The sequence below is a fragment of the Haliotis asinina genome, chromosome 5, assembly GCF_037392515.1.
Source record: "Haliotis asinina isolate JCU_RB_2024 chromosome 5, JCU_Hal_asi_v2, whole genome shotgun sequence".
Classification (NCBI taxonomy): domain Eukaryota; kingdom Metazoa; phylum Mollusca; class Gastropoda; order Lepetellida; family Haliotidae; genus Haliotis; species Haliotis asinina.
In genome coordinates, this window is record NC_090284.1 from 74,013,854 (window position 1) to 74,035,095 (window position 21,242).

Sequence of the window (21,242 nt, forward strand, 5' to 3'; positions counted from 1 at the left end):
TTACAGCTATGTGGAGTTAGCAATATTCCCACTATGTGGAATCAGTCACCAATATTCCCGCTATGTGGAGATAGTCACCAATATTCCCGCTATGTGGAGTTAGTCACCAATATTCCAGCTATATGGAGTTAGTCACCAATATTCCAGCTATGTGGCAGATAGTCACATATATTCCAGCTATGTGGAGTTAGTCACCAATATTCCAGTTATGTGGAGTTAGTCATCAATATTCCAGCTATGTGGAGTTAGTCACCAGTCACCAAAATTCCAGCTATGTGGAGATAGTCACCAATATTCCAGCTTTGTGGCAGATAGTCACCAATATTCCAGCTATGTGGAGATAGTCACCGATATTCCAGCTATGTGGAGTTAGTCACCAGTATTCCAGCTATGTGGAGTTAGTCACCAGTATTCCAGCTATGTGGAGTTAGTCACCAATATTCCAGCTATGAGGCAGATAGTCAGCAATATTCCAGCCATATGGCAGTGGTCTGCAAATAGTGAAGTCTTGACACTCCAGTGACCAACAGCATGAGCATGGGTCTATGCAGTTTGGATACTGTGACATTAGTCAGCCATGTCAGCAAGCCAGACTACCTGATCCCTTTTGTCACCACTTGCAATCACAGGATGATGATGATGATGATGATGATGATGATGGTGGTGGTTTTATACTGGCATCTTCACCAAAAATATCCATGAAACAGGAAATTCATTTGATCAGTTAAGAATTTCATACACAAGACAGCACAATTATTCAAACAAGGTGTTCCATTAGATGGAACCTTCCAATATCATGATTACCACCATAAATTCAACATTACAGTGATCATTCAATTACATGGTAGAACACCCACAGCAAAGTGGGCAGGACAGCCCCACCTGTTGCTACAAAATGGCCACACAAGTCAGTCACCAGTTTAAACATTGCCCAGCTTTTAAATACAGTCAGAAACCATGGAAATGATGAACTCAGCAATATTCCATGTATATGGCCAACAATAGATATAGCCTGTGTGAGACAATCCAGTGATTGATATTGTGAGCACTCATCCACCTCATCTGGGTTTTGTTTACATGCTATCAGCCAAGTCACAGAAGACCATCAGTTCTTGCTGGCACTTACCAGGCAGTAAAAGGATGAGCACTACGGACAGATGATAGCTGACACTGAAGGTAATGGCAGGGAGACAATGGGATATCTATTCCCCAGCTTTTGTGCATCAGAAAATGAGTCCTGTCAGCTGAGAGTATCATCACACCAATTTTACAGTTGCTTCATTTACCAACACAGCCCATAGCCTTCAGGCCTCAAACACATGCCTTTCACTGGTTCTCTTGTCATTATTCATCTTTCTAATAACCAAAAAAGAAAGCATGTTCAGAGTGAGTGAGTTTAGATTGATGCCACTTTTTTGTCACATTCCAGCAATATCCTGGGGAGTCGAACCTGGGTCTCTAGTGTGACAACCTTTAACCATTAGGCTAGAATAGAAGAAGTGGCTTTATGTTTTGTATTAATATATACTCTTACATCAAATCTTATTACAAAAACAATTTGTCTGTGATTCAATATCCTCATTGCATGCACACATTCTACAGCCATTCAACTGTAAAAACACAACAGTCACTGCCATTGAACCATCCATGCAAATCATTACGTCCCTTAAAACAGCAAGTCCATTATACACTACCCTGACTTTCCTCATGTAAACTGACCCATCAATTGTAAAATCAGGTATACGTACAGATACTTATGCTCTTAAAGTAGTAGCAAATTATAGGTTTGTTCCAACAAGCAATAAATTATACTGTATGATAACCAGATATATAGAAACAGATGTCTGTATCTGAAGCTTCTTGTTTTGGTAACATGTGTTCAATGGTATGTTCATGTACATCCTGCCCATTATCCTGCTACTGGTTTACATCCGGATTTTCATTCATATTCAGTGACAGCTTTAGTTTTAAATGTACTGTTTGGACAATGCAAGAGCAAATTTGATTAAAAGAGTATTTGTAATCAATGTCTTTTTTAAAACAAACAAAGAATTATCTACTGGATTAAATGTCCATCTGATATACCTAATATCTACATTTACTGATAAAATATCATTTTGAAATATTTCAGATGATACTGATACAATTCAACATAACAGTGATCATGACAGTTCAAGATCATGCATTCATAACAAACAATGCAAAGCTATTAAATGAAATTATGGCACAGCAATTTCCAGATATTTACTAATGTCGATGAAAAGATGATAGAAAAAGGAACACATTATTGATATGTTTGTCTGGGAAATTTAAAAATTGTTTGAGAATAAATTTCTAAATGCCTGTCAAACATTTCATTTGAGAATAATAAAACATAAAGAGCTGAGGTCTTACAAAATTATTAATAAGTTATCTATTGTAATAATTTAATCTTTCTCTAAATGGTTGTAACTATAGAATGAATAATGACATCATCAACGCCAACCCACGCATTTTTTCTGGTAATGTTGTAGATGAGGTGACTGGAGGGTTCTTGAGTCCAAGTGTAATAACTTTTAAGTCAGACTTGCTGAAGATGGCATGGTATCGGATAAGAGTCTGTGTCAGAGACAGTCTACACACTTTTTATGTCGGTACAGTATCTGTAACTTCCAACAGGCTTTGGCCTAAAAATATATGTCTGGAATGACTTTCAAAGGTGCAGCAGATAATAGTCTTCTGATTAGGTTTGCCAACAATTTTAAACACATTACAAATTTTGCAAAATTCAGCCTCAACAGACTTCAAATTACACCATAAGATATGAAACAAAGTTTTGTCAGCTTTGGTCACACAAATAACCTACTAAACGATTTTCATAAGCCATAAGTGAGTGGCAATATTCCAGCTATACAGCGATGGTCTGTACATAATTGAGTCAGTGAGCCTGACCACCTGATGCCATTAGTCACCTCTTACGACAAGCATAGTCACCTATTATGGCAAGCATAGGTTGCTGAAGGCCTTCACGTGTCTCATAAGCCATAAAACTCAATGTTTTTCGAAGTACGTTTTAAGAATTTCTGGATGAATATTCATTACTAGCAGGTACATCTGGCAGCCTCTATTTCCTTATCAAGACGTTATGCTTGCAATGGTGGTAAACTGGAATCTCCTTAGTTGCTTCTAAAGTTCCCTAAACATTTAGATGGGCTAAGACATTGATTCATGAAACTGAATAATTCTCAGAAGAACCTGTTAAGAATCCAAATTAGAATTGGTTTTCAGCAAGCAGTGCTTGTTGTAAGAGCAGGTGGTCAAGTCTGCTGACTTGGTTGACACATCACGTTATATTACTGTCGATTAGCCAAGGGCCTAACTTGACCCTTACAATCAGGATCATAATAGTATGTTCTGTAGAGAAGCAGAACATTACCTTTTGCTCATCTTTTCGTTGTGATCAGTCATCGAAAATAGTGTCAACAAATCCATATTGAATTGCGAAAGTTACCCCTCTTGTTACAATATCTCACAATAAAACTGTTAATTATACTCAAAATGTCAAATACATGTATATATTAACTACAGTGATCTTTCAACTGTTGCAGTTCCATGAGAGAGATGATTTTGTAATTCCAACTACATGTAGTTTCATTTGAATCTTAATTCTCTCTCACCTCTTTCTTTCTTACTTTCAGTTTACAATCAATTCATATTAAATTTGTGTTCTGTAGTCAATTACCAATTCAAATTTCTGCAGAGCCAAAACATCACTCTTTTCTTCAATCATAGGCCAAACATCACTCTTTTCTTCAATCATAAGCAAAACATCACTCTTTTCTTCAATCATAGGCCAAACATCACTCTTTTCTTCAATCATAGGCCAAACATCACTCTTTTCTTCAATCATAGGCCAAACATCACTCTTTTTTTCAATCATAAGCCAAACATCGCTCTTTTCTTCATGCATGATCAAAATGTCACTCTTCTCTTCAGTCACGGCCAAAACATCACTCTTCAACTTCAGGCATGTCCAAGACATCAGTCTCCTCTCCAATCAAATAATAATGGCTAGGTTTCCACAATAAACCAAGGCTCTGTTCTAATTACATTGGAATGTTATTACACATTCACAAGTATGACATTCAAACCCCCAGACTAATGCCCTTACACTGACCACAAAATATAAACAAATGACCTGGAAAGACCAATGAACTTCCCCAATCCCACGACAGGTTTCTCTGCAAAATGAAAACCCAGCTTTGGCAATCTGTTCATTGTGACATCACAGTGTTGAGACATCCAGCATTTTCCTTCGATGCAGTGCAGTAATCTATGACAATTAACTCAATATCCATTTTTCTCTGTGTTTAGGAAATGCTAAAATTGATATTGTGTTGTGTCTGGGTGTCCCTCTTCATCACAAGAAGCTAACAAGCATAATCTTTTAGACGTCCATGCATAAAGACATGAAGAGCAAAGTTTCGAAACTTTGATGTCATTGTGGAGAAAATGAATGGAATCCAGCTGGACATACTGTGCTTGGTTCCTTGCTGATGAGAGTCTCTCTAGTCACATTCAAGACAAGTGCCAGGACAAACATCACAGGGATTAACTGGTAAACTAAAGCAGCCTATAGACATTAAAATGTTAAAGTCCCCTTGTGGCCTAGAAATGAAGGTCAAGGTCACCAGTCCTTACTAAGACTTTTCACATTCAGTCATGAACCTAGGTATGAAAAGACTCTAGTCCATGGTTCATAGGATATTCCAGTTCATACGTACAGATAGACTGATGAAGTCTAATACTGTATCCCCTGCCAGGGGATAATTGTAATTATTGTAATTCATGACATGGCAAGTCAGATTGTTTTAATGTTGCTTGGAGTGGTAGATGGAGATGGATCAGACAAGATACCACTGATTGTGCTACAACCACTCGGCCTGATGAGACTTGTGTTCTTTGAGTTTGCACAAGTCAATAAGCACTCAAATGTCATTTTTGCCTATGTCCATTTGTATTCCTGCAATCTGATGTAATGAATAATTTAAAGTTGCATTAATTTTCTACAGAAATGTAACCATGTAACCTAGCCTGAAGGTTGTCACTAAAACTTAAACTATGGAATCTTATTGGATAGTCTGGGATTTCTGTCTGGTTCTGCAACCAATGTCATTGTATATGTCTACAGTGGTAGGCTTCGTGATGTAGGTGTAGGCTAAGATAATTTTATGGTGGGTTAACTATTGTCTGTGAACATGCTCGGCAATATGGCTGGCCTTCAGGTTTTCTGAGAACATGAATCCGTAAAACAAGAAATACAACTGGTCTGGCCTTACTAAGTGATTCAAATAAGCACAGTGAAATGAGGATGAACATAGCACAGATTTCATGTCGGGTATATAGTGAATGGATATAGTGAACTGTCATCTGACTTGTGTAACACAAAATGTTTGCTGACAAAATGGTTTTATTTGATCTTGATCTGCAGAAAATCCTCATCTATGAACATCAGCAAGTCATGTATAAAAGATAAAAATATGTTTTAATCAGAATTATGTACATTTAGGTAGCTGAATTGCTTCAGTTACAGATTTCATCAAGACAGGAAGCAAACATAACACAATGAAATGAAATACATAATGTATATGGCGATGATAAATTTAGCACTTGAGATGTTACATTGATGGCTTATGTATATATGGCAATATGCCTAAAAATCACAATTCATCTCTTGGTCGGTCATTGTAGTCACAAACTTTACTGAAATTACAAGAAATGAGATCTACAAATTGCTTTCTGACCTGACTGTAGAGACAAGTAAAGTCTTCACAGCCAGGAATTTTCATTAGCTTTTCGTTCACGTACAGCCGTAACATGTACTGAGTTGTCTCCCTTGTTTCATCCGCAGCCTCACTTTCAGTTAGCAGTTCATCATTCTGATCACATTCGTAAAGAATGAACATTAAATTGGCAGAGAAGGGCAGGATTTCACTGGTCCGAAAGAGACGACTGCTTTGCTGGAGGTAGTTTTCAGCTGTGAGAGGTAGTGAGTCGTTAAACAGCCCCAGTGCTGCGTACAGGGGACCCAGGGTCTCTGCGTGGCCGAAGTAGAAGTTTCCCAGTACATATCTGGAATACAACAGAAATACAACATAGTCAGATGTAATTAACCTACAACAAAAATGTTCTGTTCTCTAGGTAAGACCTTTTTTAATAAAAAACAAAATCCCAAATAACAAAAACACCAAATTGTGTTCTCATTTAGCAAATTAATAAACAGTTTTGCACACAAAAGAACTACGAAGATTATTAAAGCTCTCAATTGCAGGAAATGAGATTGCATGCAGCAATGACATTGACAATTCAAGCAGTAACAACAATACTTGAAACCACCAGTCCCTATAGGTTGGGCAAATTGATTCTGTTGGCAGCTTCATTCAACAGCCTGTAGCCCAAGTATACAAAAATTCTGGCTTGTCTAGTAAGCACAGGAATATAAATCTATATAATGTCATTTGTTTGAAAGTCATTTTTGAAGTTGCTGGAATAGAAATGATAGAGCTTTATGCATGAACAACTTCTTTATTTTAACAATGGCGACATTTTGACATGCTTGAAAACGGTATAAGAACCCATACCGAAACATTACCATTGTTAAAATAAAGAAGATGTTCATTCATATAGTTGTGTCATCTCCATATATTGCCACTAAAATGAATCTAACATGAAGCTGAGAGCCATGTTTGGACCTACAGTGTTGTCTTCAAATTCAACAATAACACCATATCCATCACATAAAACGCACACAATCCATCCATTTAACCAAACCATTAATTCCGCCTGACATACTGAATAGGTATTCCTCATTACAAATGTAGTGACAAATTTGAGTACTTATGTTCACTCCTGAAGGTTTACAAGCTGATACTGATGAACGCTGACCAGTGTAATGGACAGTTGGCCTTAACACCACCATAACAACCAGCAATTCACAATAAAAGTGACTTGTAGAGAAAGTACATCAGCTTTCTTTTCCAGTGTGTATATAATAAAACTGAATAAATTTCACCTGAAATAGTGTCTCGTAATTGATATTGTATCATGAATTAACATTAGGAAATACATCTTATTATGGTTGGTTGCTTGCTTGCTTTTTAACACTGCACTAGCAAAATTCCAGCTAAATGGCAGCGGTCTGTAAATAATCAAGTACGGACAAGACAATCCAATGATCAACATCAGCGTCAATCTATGCAACTGGGATACGGTGTGTCAACCAAGTCAATGAGCCTGCCCTGTCCCACTAGCTGCCTCTTGCAACAAGCATGGGCTGCTCACTGAAACAAATGTATCTATGAAAGCCTATGCAAGTCTAGAAACTGTGGCAAATCTAGATTATCACAGCTTCAGGCTGAAAATGAAGAAAGTCTCTGGTCTCCTTTTCATTATATTTTATAATGGTAAAATATGTTAATTTCAGTGACTAGAAGTTAGTCTGCTTTTACATTTGCTAGTAAGTAACACAACTCTAAGCAGGGCTACAGGTGTAAATGAACAGCTGGAAAATAATGGGAATCTGGATCACACAATCCAGTGACACTATCAGCGGATGAGGGTGGAACAAACCCGTTCAAATCCTCCTCATCTACTTCACTTTCCATAGCTTCAATAGCATCGTCCATGGTGGTGAAGATATCAGTGACCAATGGGCAGCTCTGGACAGCTGTTATCTTGTGTCCATAGCCGTTCTTGTAGTAGTGCTGTAACAAGAGTGAGTTAGTGAGTGAGTGAGTGAGTGAGTGATTGAGCGAGTGAGCAAGCGAGTTTAGTTTTATGCAGCACTCAGCAACATTCTAGCTATATGATGGCAGTCAGTAAATATTCAAGCCTGGACCAGACAATCCAGTGATCAACAGCATGAGCATCAATCTGCGCAACTGGGATAAAATGACATGTGTCGACCAAGTCAATGAGCCTGACCTGTCCCACTAGCCGCATCTTACGACAAGCATAGTCACCTTTTATGGCAAGATGGGTTGCAGAAGACCAATTCTAACTAGTCATCCCATGAGTGACTGCAGTGTGTCGACTTGCTTCCTTCATGCTCTAAACAAACACAAATATACTTTGGTGGGGTAGCCTAGTGGTTAAAGCATTCACTGATCACACTGAAGAAGGGGTTCAATTCCCCACATGAGTACAATGTGTGAAGCCCATTTCTGATATTGCTAGGGTATATTTGCAAGAGATGCCTTTTATGGCAAGCATGGGATGCTGATGGCTTATTCTACCCTGGACCGAGTGAGTGAGTGAGTGAGTGAATGAGTGAATATTCACCTTGACTTGAAAATATGGTCAGGGTCAACTAAATCAACTGCACTCTGCCAATTCCCCCAGTGTAGGTTGTCACCAAATTTGAAGACTTGGGTACAACAGTTCAGGAGATATCACATTAACAACAGTTTGAAGAGTGGTCAAAGAGTTGTGGTGACCTTGAAAATTAGGTCAAGGTCACCCAAATCAACCGGTGTCTGCGTAATCCCCTAGTGTAATGCTGTCACCAAATTCGAGGACATTGGGTACAACAGTTCATGAGATATCACGTTAACAAGAAACATATGTACATATGTACGTACGGACATACAGACGCTGTTGAATAAATTGACAATAAATGGAAACCCAAAGTGAAACAGGATATACATGTTTATCTCCTGTGTGAAAGCTAGAGTTTGGTGCTGACATACAAAATGGTGGAGCATGTGTTTGTATGAACACGTGCTCCACCATCCAATCAGAGTACTTGCTACACAGTCCAAATTTCCCCCACCCCACCTCACGAACAACAACAGGGAGAAGCAACAACTTTTAAATATCGGAGAGCTCTCTGGATGTCCCATGAATTGAAATATTCACTCAGGCTTTGGTTTTGCATATCAACCAAATATCAAAACACAACTGTCTATGACTAAGAAGAAATGATTTATATTGTTATAAAAAATAATGTCTGTTCCATAGCCATAAAGGTTTTTTTTTCAAAAATCCTGTCAGAATCAATATAAAAAAGATAGTGATTTAACACATTTCATTGACATGTCAATCAATATCAGCATATCTGAAGACTACCGTCATAGCTAGCTTACTGGCAGCAGAGAGGCCCAGTTGAAAGTCAAATGCAGCCATTCATAATGCAAAATACCTCTTTCTGCTAATTCAGATTTTGCTGAACGCACATAGTTGAAAAGTGTTGGTAACAGGTGGTCACTGACAGGATCAGGATCATGGCCAGGGGAAACAGCTTATCCTGGCATTAGAAAGGGATGTAACCCTTTGCAGGGAATTGCAGTGCTTCAAACCACAGTGCCACAAATCACAATGTCAAATTACCTTTAAGTCAGACAGGTATTCCAGCACCTTGAAATCCTCATCATCAAACAGACTGCACCATGGTGAAGACTGATACAGGGCCGTTTCATACCCACACACAAGGTACATTGTCCGTAAATCTTCTGGAAAAAAATCAAGAGGTACGTTTGTGTTATTATGAAACAAACTGAATAACCAATCCAAATGTACAATCAAGATAGTCACAGTCTCTTGTAATAACTTTCTAGCAGTTTAAACAATGTAACATAATGTGAAGTTTTCATGTTTTTCACCTAATTTTACATAAACTTGGTAATAAAACTATTGTGTTTCAAACATTGATGCATTGAAGAAATTGGAATTTGTTTTAAAAAGAGAAGTTTAAAAGACCTAAACTCACTCTCATTGTGAATGTTGACGGATGCTGATATAAGCTGATGGGAATATGGAGATGTCACCACTGGGTTGAACTTATCAAACTTGACATTTTGAGTAGTTGTTTGCAATTTTGGCAGTGTTTGTTTTCTCGGGGAAAAACGTAAAGATAAAGGTGAAAATTGACAGTTGTATTTTGTCAGTATTGTCAGCATGGTATTTGTCGAGTCCATGAACCGGAGATGGAAATTTGGGTCACTTCAAAGTTAAGTGATTGAATGTTGGCATTATGGGTATGTTCAGCCACAAATTAAAATCTGCACTTTTTCTGGACTGAATTGTCAAAGTCATAGATTCACAATACAGCCTGGATGATTTTCACTCAACTCAATTCCTTTATTAAATTTCAGGTCAACACACTAATGGTCACGTTACATACCCCCGACATGTTTGGGTGTCGTCTTCCTAGGGATTCATATTTGTAACAGCTACAATGTAAAATACTCACAGTAATTCTAACTCTTGTAACCTTCGTTTTTTGGATGTGTCAATGTGTGAAATACTATGGAAGTACAAGTAAAGCTGTCTGCATAAGTGCTACAGCCAGGTGTTGGCGATAACTGGTACGCAGTGATAACTGGTTGCTAGCCAGTACAGATTCTAGTGCTTTTGGGTAGTCCCATCAGGAACTCAAACATACATTTTCAGAGTGAGGCACCTGATCGCCAGCACACAAGGTCAGGTATGTAATCTATACAACCACCACAGCTTCCACAGAAAGATGGTGGCAACTGGTAGCCATGACTATGTACCTTGTGTACCTCTATGACAAGAGTATTCACTTACATGTCATAAGAAGACAGGGTACTTAGGGAAGTCTGCCAGTTGATAAAAGATTTTGCCAGTTCCAGAGGTGCAGTTTGTAGGAAAGTAAGCTGGGATGTTGAAGTGTGTTTATCAATACCTTTCCTAAACCAAGTACATCTGTACAAGATAACTAAAGCATATTTCACAAATATACCGCTATAATGTTCTGTGCATAAAACATGAGTAAGCTAAATGTGACAATAATGAAAAACATAACCATGACAATCAATATTTTACATTAATTTGATACAGTGGTTTACATCACTTGCATAAAACTTGGCAACAGATCCATAGATATATATATTTATTTAAAGCAATGTGCTGTATAATGGAACCAATGGTGCAAATCATTATCATTCAAAGTGACAGCTATCATAATCACTGGACAGGAAAATATACACAAATGAATTGCTGTATAAAATTAATGACAAATATTATTTTTTAAGCACATGACCCCTCTTTAAGCACATGACCCCTCTAACGATCAACATCCGAAGAAATGCAGAGTCCCTGCCAGGTGATATCTTAAAGAACAGTACTATGTTGACAGTGTTAGAACATCCATGTACCGAGCGAGGAACAAGACCATTTCCATCCTACCCAGGCATAGGGTCACCCTCCAACTTAGGGTGGTGCCAGACTGAAGTCGGAAAAGAGTTTCTCATCGCTGATGATGGGGACTCTAACTACAAAGCAAATTTATTTACTGTCCTCTCCTATATTCATCTGTCAAGTGTTAAACTGACAGTTGTAAGTTACAGAAAAACAAAAACATCCTGACTATGAATATCAGCAAACAGCTAGAGTAAGTAACACAGAAAAAAACAAAAACATCCTGACTGTGAATATCAGCGAACATTTAATATAAAGTCACATGAATATTAGTTGAAGACTCATTGTGCGTGTTCAAAATGAATGCCCCCAATAGCCTGAACATTGAGGAGAATCCCTCAAATACTCCTCAACTTTAGCTCCTCCCTTTGTAGCTGAACTGTCTTGCAATAGATACTCATCTGTGTGCAATAACTGATTATCATAACTGGTACTTGTACACAGGAAAGCATCTTTATTATAATGAGGATCTAGGATTTTATTTTTAATATATCACACAGAAACAAGCTCACAAGTGTCCTTTTGACTCATAAACAAAACCATGCATAACCCTCCAGTAACTATATATCTATCTGTACACTGGATGGACATGGGTTTATCGTGTATGTTCAATAGTATTTTTGAATAAAGTCTGAAAAGTCATAACTGTTTTTGTTACTGGGGTTTGATCTCTATCTAATGACCTCTTACCTACCATGTATTAATACTGGTGGCTATTCTCACAACAACCTATGCAAACACTGCCATCATTTTGATAATAATCCCCCCCCACCCTCCTCCTCACACCACATTTCCATCATTCTGATGAAAACCTACACACAGTTTAAATCATTTTGACAACAAATCTCCCCCCCCCCCCCCCACCCTCCCCCACAGTGCCATCATTCTGGCAATAACCTATACACACACTTCCATCATTCTGAAAATAGCCTATACACACACTTCCATCATTCTGACAATAACCTACACACATACTGACATCATTCTGACAATAACCCATACACACTTCCATCATTCTGACAATAACCTACACACACACTTCCATCATTCTGACAATAACCTACACACATACTGACATCATTCTGACAATAACCTACACACACCCTTTCATCATTCTGACAATAACCTATACACACACTTCCATCATTCTGACAATAACCTACACACATACTGACATCATTCTGACAATAACCTACACACATACTGACATCATTCTGACAATAACCTATACACACACTTCCATCATTCTGACAATAACCTATACACACACTTCCATCATTCTGACAATAACCTACACACATACTGACATCATTCTGACAATAACTCCCCCACACACTTCCATCATTCTGACAATAACCTACACACATACTGACATCATTCTGACAATAACCCCCCCACACACACTTCCATCATTCTGACAATAACCTACACACATACTGACATCATTCTGACAATAACCTACACACACACTTCCATCATTCTGACAAAAACCTACACACATACTGACATCATTCTGACAATAACCTACACACACACTTCCATAATTCTGACGATAACCTACACACATATTGTCATGAAAAGCTGTGTACCCGGGTAAAATACGCAATGAAATTTCCAACTGCACAATGAAAAATAATTGTTGCATACGAATAATGCATCTGAAACGTTTGATATGCAAAAAGCTTAAAACATATGCATACGGAATAAAGTTACTAAAATTGCTTGTGTAATGGAAAAGACATTGCTTACTATCAAGCTGTACTGTTAGTATAGGATTAGTCATTAATCATTTTCATCATATTTGAGATGGCACTAATTAGGTATGACACAAGGCAGCACATACGTGCTTAGTAAAATTACAATGTGACACATATGTAGGTGAGTAAAATCACTGAAATACCCATATACAGAAAATGAAATACCCACTCAACAATCAGAATACCTACTGCAAACAAATATATTGGGTACTGTACCCACATAGGCTAAATCTTATCTGGAGCTGTGGAAGTACTATCATAGCATGACTGTTAACTGCGTTGAACGTCATGTCAGGAACTGATGAAGGGACATAATATTTACAACATTTTATAAATTTGATGCTACAGTCACTAATGGTAAGCCATGTGCGTAAATATGGTTTGCCATGGTGCCTGATACCTGTTGCTAATGGTCACCGCAATAGTGAAATCGATACATTAATAAATATTGCATTTCAGAGCTGACTTAACTTAAAAATAACAAGAACTTGTGATATGATGCCAGGTTTTATGACAAAAGGAATTGCTTCACAAATTTTACATATCTAGGCAAAAATTGGATCCACAGACTGTGAAACATTCTAACCTGTTTTCTACAAGTAATGACCTCTCTGCAGAAATGCATATTCATTGTAATTTGATAACAGCCATGAATAAATGGAAGACGATGTCTTCTGTTGGAAAAGTTTTGTCGGCTAACATGTGACAAAAATGTTTCCATTCTGAATATGTACAAAATTTCTCTCAAACTATTCACAACCAATGGTAATAATTTTAAATATCTTAGATGCCACTTTGTGACTTCCACCATCACTAATTTCTTTACAAGAAAAACCCCTACTCACTCCAATGGCTGCAACAAATACACTATGTAGTGGATATGGTATGCATCACGATTATTGGGTAACGAATATGAATAATTATTCACGAATACAATATTGTAGTTAAGTGATTGATGCACAATATGGAACAGCCATGCTGACAGTGTTTATTTGTCTCAGCAGTTGCCAGTGATCTCATGACACCCCTATGTGGTTTGCTATAGTTATAGTCAACAGTACCATGTGCAGCCTTGGCAGGTTTCTAATGGACATGATACTTCATGCATCTTCCTGAGACAAAAAGATCACACATGGATAAGGGCAATGGACATGACACTTCATGCATCTTCCTGAGATAAAAAGACCATACATGGATAAGGGCAATGGACATGATACTTCATGCATCTTTCTGAGATAAAGCGATCATACATGGATAAGGGCAATGGACATGATACTTCATGCATCTTCCTGAGATAAAAAGACCACACATGGATAAGGGCAATGCACATGATACTTCATGTATCTTCCTGAGACAAAAAGACCACACATGGATAAGGGCAATGGACATGATACTTCATGCATCTTCCTGAGATAAAAAGATAACACATGGATAAGGGCAATGGACATGATACTTCATGCATCTTCCTGAGATAAAAAGACCACACATGGATAAGGGCAATGCACATGATACTTCATGCATCTTCCTGAGATAAAAAGACCATACATGGATAAGGGCAATGCACATGATACTTCATGCATCTTCCTGAGATAAAAAGACCACACATGGATAAGGGCAATGCACATGATACTTCATGCATCTTCCTGAGATAAAAAGACCATACATGGATAAGGGCAATGGACATGATACTTCATGCATCTTCCTGAGATAAAAAGACCACACATGGATAAGGGCAATGGACATGATACTTCATGCATCTTCCTGAGATAAAGCGATCATACATGGATAAGGGCAATGCACATGATACTTCATGTATCTTCCTGAGATAAAAAGACCATACATGGATAAGGGCAATGGACATGATACTTCATGCATCTTCCTGAGATAAAGCGATCATACATGGATAAGGGCAATGCACATGATACTTCATGCATCTTCCTGAGATAAAAAGACCACACATGGATAAGGGCAATGGACATGATACTTCATGCATCTTCCTGAGATAAAACGATCATACATGGATAAGGGCAATGCACATGATACTTCATGTATCTTCCTGAGATAAAAAGACCATACATGGATAAGGGCAATGGACATGATACTTCATGCATCTTCCTGAGATAAAGCGATCATACATGGATAAGGGCAATGCACATGATACTTCATGCATCTTCCTGAGATAAAAAGACCACACATGGATAAGGGCAATGGACATGATACTTCATGCATCTTCCTGAGATAAAAAGACCATACATGGATAAGGGCAATGCACATGATACTTCATGTATCTTCCTGAGATAAAAAGACCATACATGGATAAGGGCAATGCACATGATACTTCATGCATCTTCCTGAGATAAAAAGACCACACATGGATAAGGGCAATGGACATGATACTTCATGCATCTTCCTGAGATAAAAAGACCATACATGGATAAGGGCAATGGACATGATACTTCATGCATCTTCCTGAGATAAAAAGACCATACATGGATAAGGGCAATGCACATGATACTTCATGTATCTTCCTGAGATAAAAAGACCATACATGGATAAGGGCAATGCACATGATACTTCATGCATCTTCCTGAGATAAAAAGACCATACATGGATAAGGGCAATGGACATGATACTTCATGCATCTTCCTGACATAAAAAGACCATACATGGATAAGGGCAATGGACATGATACTTCATGCATCTTCCTGAGACAAAAAGATAACACATGGATAAGGGCAATGGACATGATACTTCATGCATCTTTCTGAGATAAAGCGATCATACATGGATAAGGGCAATGGACATGATACTTCATGCATCTTCCTGAGATAAAAAGACCACACATGGATAAGGGCAATGGACATGATACTTCATGCATCTTCCTGAGATAAAAAGACCATACATGGATAAGGGCAATGCACATGATACTTCATGTATCTTCCTGAGATAAAAAGACCATACATGGATAAGGGCAATGCACATGATACTTCATGCATCTTCCTGAGATAAAAAGACCACACATGGATAAGGGCAATGGACATGATACTTCATGCATCTTCCTGAGATAAAAAGACCATACATGGATAAGGGCAATGGACATGATACTTCATGCATCTTCCTGAGATAAAAAGACCATACATGGATAAGGGCAATGCACATGATACTTCATGTATCTTCCTGAGATAAAAAGACCATACATGGATAAGGGCAATGCACATGATACTTCATGCATCTTCCTGAGATAAAAAGACCATACATGGATAAGGGCAATGGACATGATACTTCATGCATCTTCCTGACATAAAAAGACCATACATGGATAAGGGCAATGGACATGATACTTCATGCATCTTCCTGAGACAAAAAGATAACACATGGATAAGGGCAATGGACATGATACTTCATGCATCTTTCTGAGATAAAGCGATCATACATGGATAAGGGCAATGGACATGATACTTCATGCATCTTCCTGAGATAAAAAGACCATACATGGATAAGGGCAATGGACATGATACTTCATGCATCTTCCTGAGACAAAAAGACCATACATGGATAAGGGCAATGGACATGATACTTAATGCATCTTTCTGAGATAAAGCGATCATACATGGATAAGGGCAATGCACATGATACTTCATGCATCTTCCTGAGATAAAAAGACCATACATGGATAAGGGCAATGGACATGATACTTCATGCATCTTCCTGAGATAAAAAGATAACACATGGATAAGGGCAATGGACATGATAGTTCATGTATCTTCCTGAGATAAAAAGACCATACATGGATAAGGGCAATGGACATGATACTTCATGCATCTTTCTGAGATAAAGCGATCATACATGGATAAGGGCAATGGACATGATACTTCATGCATCTTCCTGAGATAAAAAGATAACACATGGATAAGGGCAATGGACATGATAGTTCATGTATCTTCCTGAGATAAAAAGACCACACATGGATAAGGGCAATGGACATGATACTTCATGCATCTTCCTGAGATAAAGCGATCATACATGGATAAGGGCAATGCACATGATACTTCATGTATCTTCCTGAGATAAAAAGACCATACATGGATAAGGGCAATGGACATGATACTTCATGCATCTTCCTGAGATAAAGCGATCATACATGGATAAGGGCAATGCACATGATACTTCATGCATCTTCCTGAGATAAAAAGACCACACATGGATAAGGGCAATGGACATGATACTTCATGCATCTTCCTGAGATAAAAAGACCATACATGGATAAGGGCAATGCACATGATACTTCATGTATCTTCCTGAGATAAAAAGACCATACATGGATAAGGGCAATGCACATGATACTTCATGCATCTTCCTGAGATAAAAAGACCACACATGGATAAGGGCAATGGACATGATACTTCATGCATCTTCCTGAGATAAAAAGACCATACATGGATAAGGGCAATGGACATGATACTTCATGCATCTTCCTGAGATAAAAAGACCATACATGGATAAGGGCAATGCACATGATACTTCATGTATCTTCCTGAGATAAAAAGACCATACATGGATAAGGGCAATGCACATGATACTTCATGCATCTTCCTGAGATAAAAAGACCATACATGGATAAGGGCAATGGACATGATACTTCATGCATCTTCCTGACATAAAAAGACCATACATGGATAAGGGCAATGGACATGATACTTCATGCATCTTCCTGAGATAAAAAGATAACACATGGATAAGGGCAATGGACATGATACTTCATGCATCTTTCTGAGATAAAGCGATCATACATGGATAAGGGCAATGGACATGATACTTCATGCATCTTCCTGAGATAAAAAGACCATACATGGATAAGGGCAATGGACATGATACTTCATGCATCTTCCTGAGACAAAAAGACCATACATGGATAAGGGCAATGGACATGATACTTAATGCATCTTTCTGAGATAAAGCGATCATACATGGATAAGGGCAATGCACATGATACTTCATGCATCTTCCTGAGATAAAAAGACCATACATGGATAAGGGCAATGGACATGATACTTCATGCATCTTCCTGAGATAAAAAGATAACACATGGATAAGGGCAATGGACATGATAGTTCATGTATCTTCCTGAGATAAAAAGACCATACATGGATAAGGGCAATGGACATGATACTTCATGCATCTTTCTGAGATAAAGCGATCATACATGGATAAGGGCAATGGACATGATACTTCATGCATCTTCCTGAGATAAAAAGACCATACATGGATAAGGGCAATGGACATGACACTTCATGCATCTTCCTGAGATAAAAAGACCACACATGGATAAGGGCAATGGACATGATACTTCATGCATCTTTCTGAGATAAAGCGATCATACATGGATAAGGGCAATGCACATGATACTTCATGTATCTTCCTGAGATAAAAAGACCATACATGGATAAGGGCAATGCACATGATACTTCATGCATCTTCCTGAGATAAAAAGACCATACATGGATAAGGGCAATGGACATGATACTTCATGTATCTTCCTGAGATAAAAAGATCATACATGGATAAGGGCAATGCACATGATACTTCATGTATCTTCCTGACATAAAAAGACCATACATGGATAAGGGCAATGGACATGATACTTCATGCATCTTCCTGAGACAAAAAGATAACACATGGATAAGGGCAATGGACATGATAGTTCATGCATCTTCCTGAGATAAAAAGATCACACATGGATGTGTTGTCAAGTAATAGACAAATGACATTTAACTCTGACACACGTACACCACATGATGCTGGTGACTTTAGTTCATCTATACAACTTTGTGACTACAGCAAGCTGAAATAAAACATTCATGCACACACTGCTGCTGTAAGTCCCCTCACAGCATACTCAAGGTAGAGGGCTGGTGTGAGTTTCAACAGTTCAAGTTATTTTTGTGACCCTAAAATGTCATAAGAAAATGAACATCTGACCCCAAAAAGATTAATGTGATTAAATTTACTTCATCACAGCACAAGTAATAATATATATATACACCTGTCATGGAGGTTTTCACTCTCATCCACAAATTGTGCACTTAAAATACTTATCAGAGATGACTGAACTCATCCAGAAGAAGATGCTAGTTCCAGAAACTTCCACTGTAGATGCTGTGGACAGTGGAATGAGGAGCTGCCAATGTCGGTCTTTGACAATCTTGTGAGGCCTTGAGATAAATATTCAGAGCACTGAATTGGCAGAATGAGAGCTCTGTATAAGCAAATGCTCTGTAAAAGCAAAATTGCTGACACAAAATTACTGAAGAAGTACCCTATATCTTGCAGTTCTGATCGAACATCTTACACCTATTATCATTGAAAAAAAGAGTTGATGTATGAAGTGCCAATGTAATCGCTTCAGCAACTCTCTTGGAATAATCTCTGGCTGTGAAAAATTTCTGAAAAAGAGCACTTGTGAGTGCCTTTTGCCGGCCAGAAGGCAACCAAAATCGGATAAGTCTTCTTGGTTGACTGAAGGAATGTGGAAGGGAACACCAAAACATCTTGATCTTCCCAGAAGATTGCCATGATGGTCATAGTCCCGCTGGTTCTGGAATTGGTCAAATGGACATTGGTAGATGAGCATTGCAAATATAGATCCACCTGAGGATTGCTGAACCCCAGGCAAATCAAATGGAAAATCTCTGGACTTGTCCACTAGGTTAGAAATGTGTGGCATGTTGCAAAGGACGTTGGGGATGGTGTTCTGCAGCATTGGAATCTGTCCAGCTCTGACTATGATGTGTAGGGTGTCTGTCAGCATGAACCATTAGACTGCAAGATCCAACAGAGTAAGTGACTTCATTGGGCTCGTTCTGTGGATGTCCCAGTCTACTGTTGTGATATCTGACTGGATTATGAAAATGGGTCATTCGAAGCATGTTAGACCAGTGAGAAAATGCTGAGTCACTGCCCTGAAGATCATGAGGAGAGTGGAATCTTTCTTAGATAAAAGGAAGATCATCAAATAAAACCCAGATTCTTGGACAATGGATCAAAAGCTAACAAGGTGTCTAAAGTAGGCTGTAGCACTACCAAAAAAGACAATGATTAGAGATCAGAAGTTTGTAGCCTCCTATTAAGGTGGTTGAGACATAAAAGGTCTTCCAAAAACATCCAGTTGGGGTAAAAGTTTCAATTCTTCCATCCACAGGAGTGTCCAGAAGTGCCTGCAGGGTGTGCAGACTGTCCTGGGGATGGCAGCTGCCATAAAGAATCTTCATTGTGGATCTTCTGCACAAGACTTCACAGACTCAGACTTGAACTGACTTCCTTTGGACAGCAATAGGGTGAATGGCACTATTAAATAAAGACTGACTTGCCATGGATGATGAAACAGAGTTTAAAGTAATAATTCAACATACTTTTGACGTTACAGAGCAATCGTGAACCTCAGGGTCTAATGTAGAACAGAAATCCTTGATGAATGTTTCAGGACAAAGGCTCCATCCTCTGTCCGGTGTCAACCTGTTTCGTCTAATTTACAAAACAGGTAAATAGTAGCAATTAGACGACCCTGACATAGTCACGGTTGAGTGACTTTTGCTTGTTAGATGAGGAGGCATTTGGACCAGCCCATTTTATACTTCACTGGGGTTTTGATACAAAATAAAAACAAAGGCAACATAAATATACTTCATAGTACTTTTTAGACATATCTCACATTTATATAACATTCACAAATATATGGAAAAATATTTCATCGTATATTTTTCTTATGATATAGTTAGTTGCACAAACATCTGCAACTTATCACCACACACACACAGAGATTTTGTTACGGTTAAAAATTTGCCATGACAAAAGGTGTAAGAAATCCCCACATCAACTCACCAAAGTCAGGCAGCAGTTATGTAGATCAGGCATTGATGGATATGCAAAGTTATGTACTCCAGTTATCTGTGTGTATTTCCATATATTTCCATGTTGGCAACACGGCAACTAGCCTTTAAAGATACATTCAATTATTTCCTGAAAGTTCGAGCACATACGACCATCGCAGCTAACGTGGAATGCTCTAACAGTCTCCTGAAAGTCAACAATTAATCGAAACATAAACTCAAGAGGAGGTAACTCTAAAGCACTTCCGGAAAGCCTACTGCCAAAATATGAATACCGCTGAACATTAATGATATGAAATATGACCCACAATAATTATCAATCAAAACAATAAATAATAATTATTACATAATAAATAATACAATTTACAGACAGAAAATACACTCTCGTAACAATACAAAG

General features: G+C 38.2%; 1 protein-coding gene across 2 annotated transcripts in view; it reads right to left on the minus strand.

The window, feature by feature from the left end:
• Positions 1–5,505: 5,505 nt before the first annotated feature.
• Positions 5,506–21,242, minus strand: part of LOC137285262 (multiple inositol polyphosphate phosphatase 1-like) — a 32,816-nt gene continuing 17,079 nt past the window's right edge. For both annotated transcript variants that reach the window (XM_067817574.1, XM_067817573.1), the window contains exons 3-5: positions 9,367–9,488; positions 7,609–7,742; positions 5,506–6,111 (exon numbers count right to left, since the gene is read on the minus strand). In XM_067817574.1, coding sequence (XP_067673675.1) covers positions 5,700–6,111; positions 7,609–7,742; positions 9,367–9,488 — 668 coding nt within the window. In that variant the 3' untranslated portion in view covers positions 5,506–5,699. The remainder of the gene's footprint in view (positions 6,112–7,608; positions 7,743–9,366; positions 9,489–21,242) is intronic.